The sequence below is a fragment of the Crocodylus siamensis genome, chromosome 12 (assembly GCF_052110815.1).
Source record: "Crocodylus siamensis isolate JL-2025a chromosome 12, ASM5211081v1, whole genome shotgun sequence".
Classification (NCBI taxonomy): domain Eukaryota; kingdom Metazoa; phylum Chordata; order Crocodylia; family Crocodylidae; genus Crocodylus; species Crocodylus siamensis.
This window is the reverse complement of record NC_143406.1, coordinates 13459547-13472524: the sequence shown is the minus strand read 5'-3', so window position 1 is coordinate 13472524 and position 12978 is coordinate 13459547. Positions and strand designations below refer to the sequence as shown.

General features: G+C 42.9%; 1 protein-coding gene across 2 annotated transcripts in view; it reads right to left on the bottom strand.

Annotated features, from left to right (window-relative positions):
* Positions 1-12978, bottom strand: part of PLCH2 (phospholipase C eta 2) — a 362294-nt gene that overhangs the window by 71573 nt on the left and 277743 nt on the right. For both annotated transcript variants that reach the window (XM_090024087.1, XM_090024086.1), the window contains 2 exons: positions 6143-6313; positions 2361-2454 (listed from right to left, as the gene is read on the bottom strand). In XM_090024087.1, coding sequence (XP_089880213.1) covers positions 2361-2454; positions 6143-6313 — 265 coding nt within the window. The remainder of the gene's footprint in view (positions 1-2360; positions 2455-6142; positions 6314-12978) is intronic.

The window sequence follows — 12978 nt, the reverse complement described above, 5'->3', positions numbered from 1 at the left end:
ACAACTCCTAACGTATTCTGTGCAGTGCAACAAATGCATGGTTAACTTCTTCCTCAGCCATGCAGAGCTGAGTGCACATAGGGCACTGGCCTGGCTGCACGCTGAGCAGCACCGTGGTGTTGCTGCTGTCACCGGCTGCTGCAAAATTAGTTTTGGGGGGCTAAGCCCCCACAGCCCTGGTCTTCCACCGCCTATAGATTTGATCCAACCCTCTAGGGCAGTGGTTCCCAATCTTTTGGGGGCCATGAACCTCTTCTGGACTTGTGACCCAAATGGTTGGCTTACAACTGCTCCCAGCCTCTCTCAAGTGTTGGGATCTTTACCCTATTCTGGAAAAACATTTAGATGGTAGTGGGATGCCTAGAAGTGCCAGAGCCATAGCCCTGAAGGTCTAATGCCTCTCTGAAGGGCCCAATTAAAGAGAGTGGTGGAATAAGAATGCTTGGAAATACAATAGCCCTTGACAGCTCCCTTATTCAAGTACCTGGGCAAGAGAGAAAAGGGATTTATCCCCTTCCACTTCTCTTCAATCCTAATAAAATATAACTAGAGCTTACACACCAAACTGCAGCCTAGCCATTCCTAGATTTAGCTGGAAGTGGGCAACCTGCAAGGCATACTCCCAAACATTGTACGCACACACCAAAGATGTAGGTGTTTGTTCAGATAGGCATGGTCTAAAATACTCAATTGCCGCCAGTTTCTCCATTCCACTAAGAATCCAGACATAGAAGAAAATCTGGATAAAACAGAGGTTTAGGACAGTAGAAAGAATTGCAGAAGTCATTAAGTTTGCAGCTACAATTCCTGCCTTGGATGTATATGCCTTGCCAGTCTCCTGCACATTAAGAAACAGGCAGAGATGTGTTTCCTAGACGTGTCACCCAAAAGTAACCTTCTCTCAACATTTTTGATAGACCAAGTGCTCTGTCAATACCAGGTGGGTTCTTGGATCTGCAGCCAACTACCCATGAGAAGCTGCAGGGAAATAAAGCCTGTTCTGTCTCAGGCTCACTCAAATAAGATAAATGTGCGTGGATTTTTTTTTCCAACGCACAATTAACAACAAAGAGCGATGCTCTGTACTGCTATCGTGCCACAGGATCACTAGGTACTTAATAGAGATTAGTGGAGCTAAGCTCCACAACCTCATGGAAAGAAGACAAGCTAGCCTTATTATTCTCATTCACAAGTTGAGATACTGATGCAGACTGACTGAGGTGCAGTCAAATAGGCCGGCTGGCTGTCACAGCCCCAGGAACTGGAACCCCAACTCCAACTCTCCCTTTTGCAATATACATGTAACAACCTTTGTCCCCAGGAGAAAATGCATAAAGCTAAGAGAGGAGATATAAAGAAATCACACTGAATCCCTCTGCAATAACTTCTCAGTTAAGGACATAGGGATTGGCTCCTGGGTTAGACTTCTATTTCATGGTAGAGTAACAACGCTGCTCTGAAATCTCGCCCAACAATGCCACCAGCTATGTACAATGCAGCTGCGTGCTTCTTGTCAAGGTGACCCTTTCGTGCATATGAGCAAAGCACACACTGTTACTCAGAGGCTTGACTTCTCCATAAGCAATGCTTATAGAGCTTAACATCCAATGTCTGTGGTCGTTTCAAAGCACAAATAACTCCTCACACCTCTTAAAGTCAGATGGTGAGAAGTAAAGGGCATTACTTAAATATCTGGTGAATAGTCAGGGATACTCCAGGTCAGGCAGACCTCCTAGATCCAATGTAGGTATCTCAAGCTTGTTTTGCAGAAGGACAGACTACGTGATAAAATGAATGCAGTTGGTCTCAAAGCTCAGACTCTGAAAAGATTAGTCTGATTAGTCCAGTTACCAAGAAGTCAAGTCAACAGACTGGATTCTCTGGTATCAGTGCTCAGCAAATATACAACACGAGCAAATCAACATGGCAGCATCTGACCAGCTGCCCTCACTTGGCTCTAGTGTAAATGAGGGCATGATGCAGAGTTCAGTGCCAAAAGTTCAAGAAACCAGAGTTCCAAGAAAGCCTGGGAAAGCCAGGGCCCAAAGTCCATGCAGATCAACAGGGTCTGGGGAGCGTTACTTCAGAGGCACAAATGGTTGAGACATGCCCCAACTCCCATAAACTCTTAATGACAGACCTGGTTATCATTTATCCCTTTCAAAGATTCCCTGTGGGTTCCTCTCTCACCCTCCTTTGAAAAGCCCAGCTTTGCCAATAACAGTAATAGAACAGCATAGGATGCATCCCTTGAATAATGGGATACACTATACACTACTCAGAGAAGAGGTTTTCTAGGATTTAGAAAACCTCTCTCTAAAGGTGATGGCCTTTTTCTGCAGCAGCAAGAACCAACTTACCGTCAATTCCCAGGGCCTCCTGCTTCTTGTTTTCCAGACATGGTTCAAACTGATTGATGATTTCCAGGCAGTGCTCCTTGGTCACGTTAGTCATCTAGAGAGCAAGCAACAACGAAAGGAGAACATTTCATTAACTAAAAAAGCAGACCTTTTCTTACCTAGTTTTCTTCTTTGAATAGAGTTCAGCAACTGGCTGGATTTTCACATTAGCACCAGGATTTTACAACTGAACAGCGAGATTCTCACTCCTGCCACTCAGTGTCAAGTCAGATAAGAAATCGGGCTGCATAGTGAAAAGTTACTGTCCCTTTGGCAGCTGTCTGATCACAGCCAATAAAATAGGAGCCTGATTTCTGGTTTTTAGGTCAAATGTGCTTGGTACTTAAGCCCACAGGGCATCCAAATAGCACATGCTTTGTTATGGACCAATGGAGTCTTTAAGTGGTAGGATTACATGATTTGCATCGTCAAAATGTTTTCACTTTGGAGGAAAGCAACAACATGGAGCTCCTGAACACAGAGGAAAGAAGAATGGGTTATAATTAGCAAAGTTTCAGAAGGTCAGGAGATTACTGGAAGCATTTTGATGAAGTTTTGCTTTGATCTATGACAGGATTGTAGTCTCATCCACAGGAAAGCTGAGACACTGGCACTAAAAATTAGGTCACTCCTGGTGAGCTCCAACTACATTAAAAAAGTGATACAGCCCTGTAAGTGCCTTAACCCAGTACAACTCAGTATTCTCTGCCTGGGGTAAATTATCTCATCAAAAGAAAGGGGTAACTACACTCCTGTGCAAAGGTCATCTGCCTATAGCTCTAGCCAAATGTCACCCAGCACATGTACTTTGCTCGGTGCAGCCAGGCTATTATTACCAGCTCCCACACCAAAGCCCTGTAGCAGCATCTATTTCTGCAGATACTCTGGGAGACCCATCTGTTTGTCTGCTCCAGACAGCAGTGTAATCTACACCAGTGTAAATCTGCCATGTGTACGCTCCCTTCCAGAAGAGTGTGCCCCACTTAAACCAAACAAGAGATAAGCATGGGTAGTTGTTTCTGGCTGGGTTTGGAAGCAAAAGCCCTCAAAATGACACCATAAAAGGCCATTCTGGCCCATTCCCATTTCAGCTATGATCAGCAAATACTGGGCTTTTCCTGAGGAATCTCGTTTTCACAAGATTTCTGCCTCAATGCTGCAGCAGGCCTCTTTCTCACTGCTGCTAATGCCAATACATTCATTTGTTCCATTTTTATTGACACACCTCAAACCTATGGTATGGATACCTGCTCGCTCTACCCATATCACATTAAAGAAGGCAGCGTCAGCCATAGGAGTTGGCCTGGGGAGCCATGTGTTGTCTGTGCCCGTGATTAGCTGCTGATTGAGTCCTGTGGCTGGAGTTCATTTTTTTCATTCAGCACTGGGAGAATCAATAGCCCAGTGAAATGGAAACACATCCCCACACGTGGAAAAGCACAGTGAGCACAGAGGGAATGGACAGTTGTTTATTCACTTTGTCAGATACTCAGGGGACTCTGAACGCGAATCATAAACAGGAGAGTGCTGGCATTTGAAGGTTCAGTGCCCTATTGTGTGAGTCCTGTCATTCCATTCACATGGGGTCTCTGCTCCCTGAGACTGCTCTCCATTCACAATGTGTATTTTAGATGATTTGGAACTTGTCTAAAGAGTGAGAAACCAGCATCATTCACTGCTGCCCCCAGTAGCCAAGGTGATTACTTAAGCTAGCAGGTGGCTGTTTGCACCAACGCTTGTCTAGTTGAGCTGTGATGTTGGAGCCGGAACAGAATGTGTGTATGCATGCATGTACCACCACATGCAGCGAGGAGGCTAATTCTCTTTTACTGTTAGAACATTAAGAACACTTTGCAGTGAGATCTGTTAAGTTCCTTTTTCATGAGTCTCCATGAGCCATTGGGAAATAGAGCCTGCCTGCATTTTCAATCTGTGGCAGGGATGGATGGATACAAATGATTAATGTGCATAAGTATGCAAACCTTGGTGTTTAGCTCATGTAGCACAAGGAATAGAATCATTAGTTCTTTTGTACATAGCAGCTAATACAACGGAAAACAGGAGATTAGTTTGCTGCTATTCAGCTGATAGCATATAAATAACTATGGAGATGGCGTCTAGGTGAAATTCAATATTTGATTAATAAAGTTTATAGAGCTAGGAGTTTGTCTCTGAAGAGCTGGGAAATGTCTTAGGTTTTTATGAGCAGCATTAGGTGTAATGTTTGCCATTAGCTATTGGCTGAGAATAAACCTCTGTGTATAATAGAGAACCATTTGGTTTGTTGGGCCATAAATTCTTCATCTGTTTCAAATCAGTGATACAGACAAAACAATTTGTGCTTTGTATGACTCCATTATAGTAATGAAATATTAAGTGCTGAAGCTGCCTAATAATATTTAGTCCTTTCCATCTTCAAAGTGATGTCCAAGCTGTTAATTAATCCTCTGAACGCCCTGGGAAGCCCCCCACTCTTCTCCCCCCACTCAGTACAGACCAAGAAACTGGGGCAGGCAGGGTAATTCAGAGATTTGCCCAAGGGCTACATAGCAAGTCAAAGGCAAAGCTTAACTCAGTATCAGACTGCCTGATACTAGAAAAGCCCACTATGTCCATATAGCTAGATGCCAGATGCCAATCCCTTTTTTGTAAGGGAAAGAAACACAATAAAAGAAAGCCATAGGGACAATGATGGGGGGACAGAAAAGAAATAGGGAGATTCCAGGAACAATTCACATAAGCCAGAAGTAGCATCAACAGCAAGAATAAAATCCAGTGGTTTATGCCAGTATCATCCAATTGTCTGAGAGAGCCACGTGACCACATGTAAGTAGCTATTCAATTTCTAAGTCTATCTCTGAAATGCTCTTGCTTTGTAAAAAAATTAATTCATGCCCAACAGGAAAAAAACTGTATAGTATTCACAGCCACTTGGGCTGAGATCACAAATCTTACAAGGAGACCTGCTTATCAAACTAATTTTTTGAGGATTCTCTTCAAATGTAGAAGTCATCAGCTCAGGACACAGTGCCTATTCAACAGGTACTATGGCCATAATTTTATTACATAACAGCAAAGTAGCTGATAAACTGCAAAGCACTCCTTAAGTGGCAATTGCTCAGTTAACATTACAGAGTCAGAAATGCAAAAACAATCTTTATTCATTCAAAGGGTCATTCCAATTAGGAACTCTCAGTTTCATGGCCTGCATCACTAGGACACATGACGTTTGTCTTGACTGGAAAGTGTCTGATTATGGAAGGCTGCTGACTAGAAAAGGAGTAGGTAACTCAGGGTGCATTTGCAGTAGTGTGAGTGAAACAACTTTATGGTATATTCTCAACTTCTGCCTGGTTCCATCTAGTTCTGTTTATCCTTCTGTTCCACAAGCACTTCATTCAAATAATATGTTACTGGAACAAGCTTTGGACCAGGCAGAAGGCAAGCTTTAAGGACTGCTTGAATCATTTCCCTCTGCCAATAAAAGTAATGTCCAAGCTCTGCTGTGAATAAGCAGCCTAAAAAAAGAGGCTCCATTTAAAACTCACACCCCCCAAATCCTCTGAGGCCAGCAAAATAAGCTATGCACAGTGCTATGCCCCTCCAGGGCTGGCGGGGTTTGCAATTCATAACCATTAAGGATTCTGCGTAACAAGTTCCCTCCACAACCTGGCTGATTATTCTAACTGTCACTAGTGCTGTGCAGGAAGAGAAGAGCCAGTGCTCCCCTGACTCCAGCCTACCTTTTGTTCGATCTCAAGGAAGCGCTTCAGATCCTCTGTGTCCAGGTAGTCCTTGTGGTTGCTGTAAGTAAGCATGAGTAGGTACAGGTCACGCCGTGTTGACATCATCTTGTAGAAGGCACAGAACTCATCAAAGCCCAGTGTGCCCTGGTTATCATCTGTGTCAGCCTCCTGCAGTACATAAGAGCAAGGCATTGAGATCTCTCCATTTCCCAAAAAGGACACATACATCTGAATAAAGCCCAGTTTCTTTAAGACAAAAGTAGCTTACTGTTGGGCTGCTGTTTGCCCTGCAGCTTGGCACCTGATCTGATTCACCAGGCTGACACTGCAGCATGAACAGCTCACAGGAATTTCCTCAACCAGCTTCTCTTTCAGCTGACACAGATGGGAGCACTGGTGCATGCTCCAAGAACTGTTTTCCAGCTGCAGCATTGCCCAACAAGCCTTCCCCATGCCCCATCTGAAAGGCTTCCCTCAACTATAGAAACTATTGGCAGGACACTATTGCAAGAAAAACAGGAGAGGAGTCACACAGGTGTCCAAGGGAAAGGGGCCATTAATAGTTTCCTGTGCAGGCAATCCAAATGAGTTTCTGTCTGTGGCTTGGGAGCACCTCAGTATAAACTCCTAGATCACATGTAAAGTGTGCTAATTTATTACCATTTGATGCAGAGAGAAAAAAAAAGGCAGAAAACTACAGTGCTCTCTGGCACTCAACCCATAAACATACATAGATACTAATGGTTCTCCACTCCTGTGGCCCACTACAGCAGCCGACAAAGAACAGGACCCCAAATGTACCAGTCAATACCCTTCATCTTCCATTCACTGCCTGCACACAATGGAGATGGACTTTCTCCAAACCAGTTTTGTTAATACAGGCAACAGTGGCCCACAGCTTATTATTGGAGGGCTGATGAGCACCTGAAGCACCACCAAGTATACATGCCTGTGACCAGGCAGCCAGTGGGCCATGAACTTTATTACCTATAGTGCAGTAGTGCCTAAATATCTTTATTGAACTTTATTACCTATAGTGCAGTAGTGCCTTGCATGAGACCTGGGATACACCAAGCTGAACAAACACATGGTCCCTGCCCTAATCCAAACAGGCAAGGCAAAAGTTAAACAGGAATAACCATCATCCTCATTTTATTGAGAGGAAAGGAAAGCCTAAGAAATGTCCAAGGTCATGAAGAATATACAACAGAGTTGAAAATGCAGCCCAGATCCTCTGAGCTCTAGTCCAGTGTCTTAACCACAGGATCTTCTTCCTTGTAGCTGTGATCCAGCCCAGAATCAACTGAGACAGCGAGCCCGGTGCACCACCTATACCAAAGCTACAAATTAATGGCACTTCCCCGCCCCCTCCCCCAGCAACATGCCTGAGTGTGGCTTAGTGAGATTATACACAGGAGCTGTGCCAAAAGTGCAGGGCTACAGGCAGAACAGAAAGCTCATTACCAAGAAGTACTCAGCACCGTGGAGGGGTTCTGCAAGGGATCATTCCTTGGGAATGAGCCTTTGTCCAAAGAGTGCGCTTTCATTCTGCATCCTTTCCCCTTGTCCCACATTATTAAAACAATAATTAAAAAGTAGTTATCTGGTGATTACAAATGCACGGAGATACACACATTCTAATATATCCCTTGAAACAAACTTCCCACAAACAAACAGAAAATGACCCAGGTCTCCCATCCCATTATCCCTGATGGCTCTCTAATGTTTAAAATGGAACACTTGCTGTGTTTCCTCCTTTATGAACCATTTACAATAGGGGGTTTCAGAGCTGAATGGTGTAAAAACCCAGTCCCCCATCATTACCATTATATCAGAGCCCACTGCCAATGCAATGCAAAAAAAGACAAAGAAATGTCAAATCAATTTGGATTAGCAGCATCACACTGAATCCTAATGGCAGCACAAGTTTATTAAGATTCACTTTTCGGCAATCATTGATGCATTGGCTTTGAATATGAAAATCTGATTCCATTTTCAATCTGCTATCATGTAAACCTCATGCTTCATTAGTGTTCCTAGGTGTTAATGACACACAACTTCTGTGCAGCAATGCTTTCTGATGTTCCCTGGAATAGGGATCACAAGATACTTTAATTTCTGGTCCTTGATCTTAATTCTCTTACTTTAAAAAAATGGAAAGGAATAGCATTTTTGAAAAAAACACAACTGAAACTAAAGGTAGGTAACAACCTAAGGGAAAAATGGAGAATTAGAGAGAGACCAGGGGCTTGGTGCTTTAACTGTCATAAATTACATACCTCTAGAGTGTCTTTCATCAGACCGTCTTGAAAGTGCTGCATAAGCATTAAGACTCCCAAGAAATAGGTAGATAAATTGCTTAACAGATGGGAAACCTACAGGTGGGACACACAAGCCCCAGAGACTCCTGCAGGGGTCACTGGAAGAACAAAGATCAGAACCCAAACTCCTAGCACTGTATCCCAGGCAAGATCCTTACTGATCCTCTCATTGATTTATTGGGTTGGGGTGGAGGAGGTTGAGAAGTAATTTGCACAAGTTGTCAAAGGTTTTTAACAGGAAGGATTTTTGAACAGGAATAGAGAATGGCAAAAGCTGGTTCCCCAGCTCTCAAGCCCATGATACACTACAAGTGTAAGTCCAGCCACTTAGGTAGTGATCCACCACATTTGCAACCATGCTAGGTACCTGGTCATTTAAGTACTCAGATTTGTACCTGCAACTAACAGCTGTCCTGAAGAAAATCATAGTGACAACTTGTGGAGGAATGAAACTCCCCCCCATTAAGACAAGACTTTTTAAGTGAACTTGGGTTCACTTGCTCTATATTATTTAGTTAGTCTGTGAAGACGTATCTACCCTGCCTTCTTTTTAAATATGGCCACTGATTTACACATCAATTAACAGAAACTAGCTGTGTACGGATCCCTCATGTCCACTGGCTGAGCAAAGGGGAGATCTACCACTAACCTAGTTTAAAAAAAAAAGGCAAATCCAAAGAATTTGGTAAATCTGTGTTGGATGAAAAGAACGTGATCAATTACTTAGGACAGCTGGGCTGAGGTACCTCAATGGCAGAGCCTTGAAAAAGACAATGGCTCACCCTACCTAATTCTGTAGAGTCTGGAGGCATTTATACACGTGCTTTGGGGGGAGGGATGTGGGGGGGGGGAGGGCGCTCTAATTGAAGCGCCCAGAGTATCATGTGTATCAATGTCCCCACACTTCAAAATGGCAGTGGGGGTGCTTTAACTAAAGCTTGTTGAACATCAAAGCAGCCCCAGAGCAGCCTCACTGCATGTGTACATGTGCCATAAAAGGGCCCAAGAGCAGGAAAGAAAGTCCTTGAACATTAGACAATGTTCAGTATGCAATAAGATCTCTGTTTAATGAGCAGGGCTGCAACCTCCCCAAGATAAAGCAGAGTAAGGTCAATAAAGTAGAATAAGATGACTCTGGGCGATAATAAAAAAATCCATCCATCCAGAACAAACAGCAACTCCTCAAGAGCAAAAATAATCTGAATGCAGCTCAGCAGTTCAGTCTGGAATCCACCCACCAAGACTGAAGTTTCAATTAAAGTTAAGCGATCATTATAAAGAGAAAAGAAGGAAAGAAAAATCATAAGGTTTAAGAACCCCTCCAAGACCTGAGGGCTCAGATGTTTTGTCTAACATATTATCTAATTGCTCCTAGGTGACACTCAGGGATGGGTTCTGGAGTCTATATTAAGATGGATATGATGTCAGGGGAAAGCGAAACTGACTGTTGAAAGGTTTGTAGTGTTGCTATTTTGAGCTGACTGACACATACCAGTGGCAGTTACTAAAGCACCAAGACTACTCTCTACCACAAAATAACTTAGTTTTGGAAAGCAGAAATATTTAGTAATTTGTCTGAGCCAAACAACTCACATTTAGAACCAAACCAAAAATGTAGAGACATTCAGAATCTGAACACAGATCTGTATTTTGCTACATAAGCTATTATTTTCTCTCTTCTGACAGTTGCACACTTAAGTCTGCACTCATGTGCCAGCAAGGCTTTACTTTTTTGCAGCAGAAAACAGGGTCAATGGAAAAATACTCTTATTATGAAAGATCACAATCTCAGCCTAGCCAATGTCTCCTATTGTTTAGAATTCACCAAACATTTGAAGGAAGAAGACTGTTTAGGACACAGTTAGTCCAGTGTCTTCAAACACAGCCAAAGAGACAAGTCAAGGTATATTAAAGATCACAACTCCATCCATCTTGGTTTCAGGTTGCAAAAATGCCGCTGGGATCATGTGGCAGAGAACAGGCAGAATAATCCAGCTACCTTTCACATGTATTGACTTTATGATGTGCTGATTCAGGCACTTCACTTCATTAGCATTAATGTGTCCATAACAGAGGATGAATAAGAAAGAAGTCTGCAGCAGGATGGGGATGGCAAATTTAAATGGAGAATCAAAGTTGTCAAATAACTGGCTTGACAATTATTGACCAACTCACCACATCTACCCTCCAGAGAGGTACACCTGTACTTATTCGATTAGTTATATTCACTTAGGTCTTACTGCTCATTTTAGAGCTAAGGTGTTATATTACCCAATCACAAGTTTGGTAGAATATTGTGGCAGGTATAATGCTAAGGCAGCTGTGTTTTAGTGCTTTGCCAGCTCTAGGTATGTCCTTAGCGCAGTAACAATGAATGGATGACAAATCTTCTGAGGGCCAGATGGCGAGGATGGAAAGTCATAACTTTTCAAATGAGACAGGCAACCTCTAAATGGCTTCCAAGAGGGGCTCCTCCCACATTCTCCACTCTGGGTTGTGACTGGCTGGCAGCAGATCACTTCGCACATCGTTGCTATCAATACATTTAAGTACCTTACAGATCAGAGACTGAAAATGACAGGCTTCCTGGACAACCCAGAGCACATTTCTTCCTCCATTCTCCTGGCCTGATGTCAAGATTGCTATGATTTTATCATACAGCTGGAAATTCCTGGCTGCAAATAAGCAATCAGGACCAAGGACAGAGACACCAACCAGCTACTGAGGCATCCTAGTGCAAATACCAATTTATACCAAATTTACAAGAGCACAGCGAGACCGAAAGCCTTAGTTTGCCCATGGCACCCAGCCTTATGTGAAGAGAAAAGCACACTAAACACCCCATTGGTGATACCTGACCTGCTTCCTATTTTCTTCTCACTTTCCAAATAGCACCCTCCCCACTTTCCTTCCCTGGACTTCAGGTTTCTCTTTGGCATTCTAATATAGACACTGGGGTTAGTAAAATCTCCACTACAGCTACAAATTCCAGGTAAAAATTTGGACCAGAAGTGGCTATTAGAATTCAGCGTCAATCAATTCAGACATGTAACATTTTTAAAAGGAGTCCAAGGCAGAAATACGAATGTATTTGTGGTCAGAAGCTTGCTAATAACAAAATTGCACTCATTTTTCCCCCAGGATTAAAAAAAAAGAACCACACAAACAGTGTAGTCATTTTCCTTTTAAAATAAAGGACCGGGTTGAATTAAAATACATTACTTAAAAAAACACCTCCAACAGGCTTTTGTCCGCATTGGTAAAGGGATACTAATTAGAAAAAATAAACTCAAGGGTAAGGGCCTTCAGATCCAATGTATGATGTACGTTAGTTAAAACAACATTCTGTTTAGCTATTTCATTAGCCAAGACAGAGATTTGTGCTTTGATTAGGCAATTCAAAGCTGCGTAGTATCAGGCATTTAAGATCACAGAATAGCAATTACATCTGCAATTCAGACCAGCCTGGTTTCATTTATGCACTGCATATGGAAAAAGAAAATCCATTTTTCCCTATTAACAGGCTTTCTGAAGTGCCTGCTGTATATAATTATTGGCATTCATTAGAAACTATTAAAACAAGAAACTTGCATATGATTAATAGAAATTTATACTCTGGTCACAGAAGTTATATAGATTCTACCAACTGTCTCCCATCAATTGTAATGCCTGACTCTAAAAAGACTTGCTTTAATCCACTACCTTTAATGAGTTTTTAAATTTAGTTCATCACCAGGCTACATCCCTCAGCCTGATATGTGCTTGCATTGCAAAAATTCAGAGAAGAAATAGCAAGTAAGCAAGTTATTAAAGTGTTCTACCTGCACAGAGGAACCGATTGCTCCATGCCAACCAAGAGGCCTCATTACTGCTTAGTGCCCATGATGAAAAGACTGGGTCCTCTGTGGAGCAGTGAGGGATGGTGTGCAGGGGCTAATAATAACAGCATCAGCAGATTGTAGTGTCTCCAATTTTGGCACATGTTAATATATAAAAATTACCTTCCCATCCCTATGGGAAAGCAAAGTCTTTGTACTCCATGGCTTTTGATAAGGGCCCCTCCTGCTGTGCTGGGCCCTCTTATACATTTGCTGTTTCTCTACACAGCTTGCTAAAGCTTCTCATCCTGGAATTTGCCCCAAAGCTGAAATAAATGCAATGGAATATAAAAAATGGGTGAAAGCTGGGGTTACCAAGGTGTAGGAGTATGAGGGGTGGGTGTAACAGCGCGTATGCTCATATGGCTGCAACCCACCTGTTTCTAAGCTCAGTTTAAAGACATTCATAATGGCTCAGTCTGAAGCAAGGAGGATTTGCAGACACTTAAGCACTGATCACAGCTCTGAAGCCAGCACCGAGGTGATGGTGCTTTCTCACTGCCTACAGACAACACATCAGGCAAGCACAACGCTATGGGGCAGTATGGTGCCTGGGATGCCACTTGAAGGGAGCACGTACCCTGCTTGTAACAAACGCTGGCACTGACAGATGGTAGCTAGATACAGGAGCAAA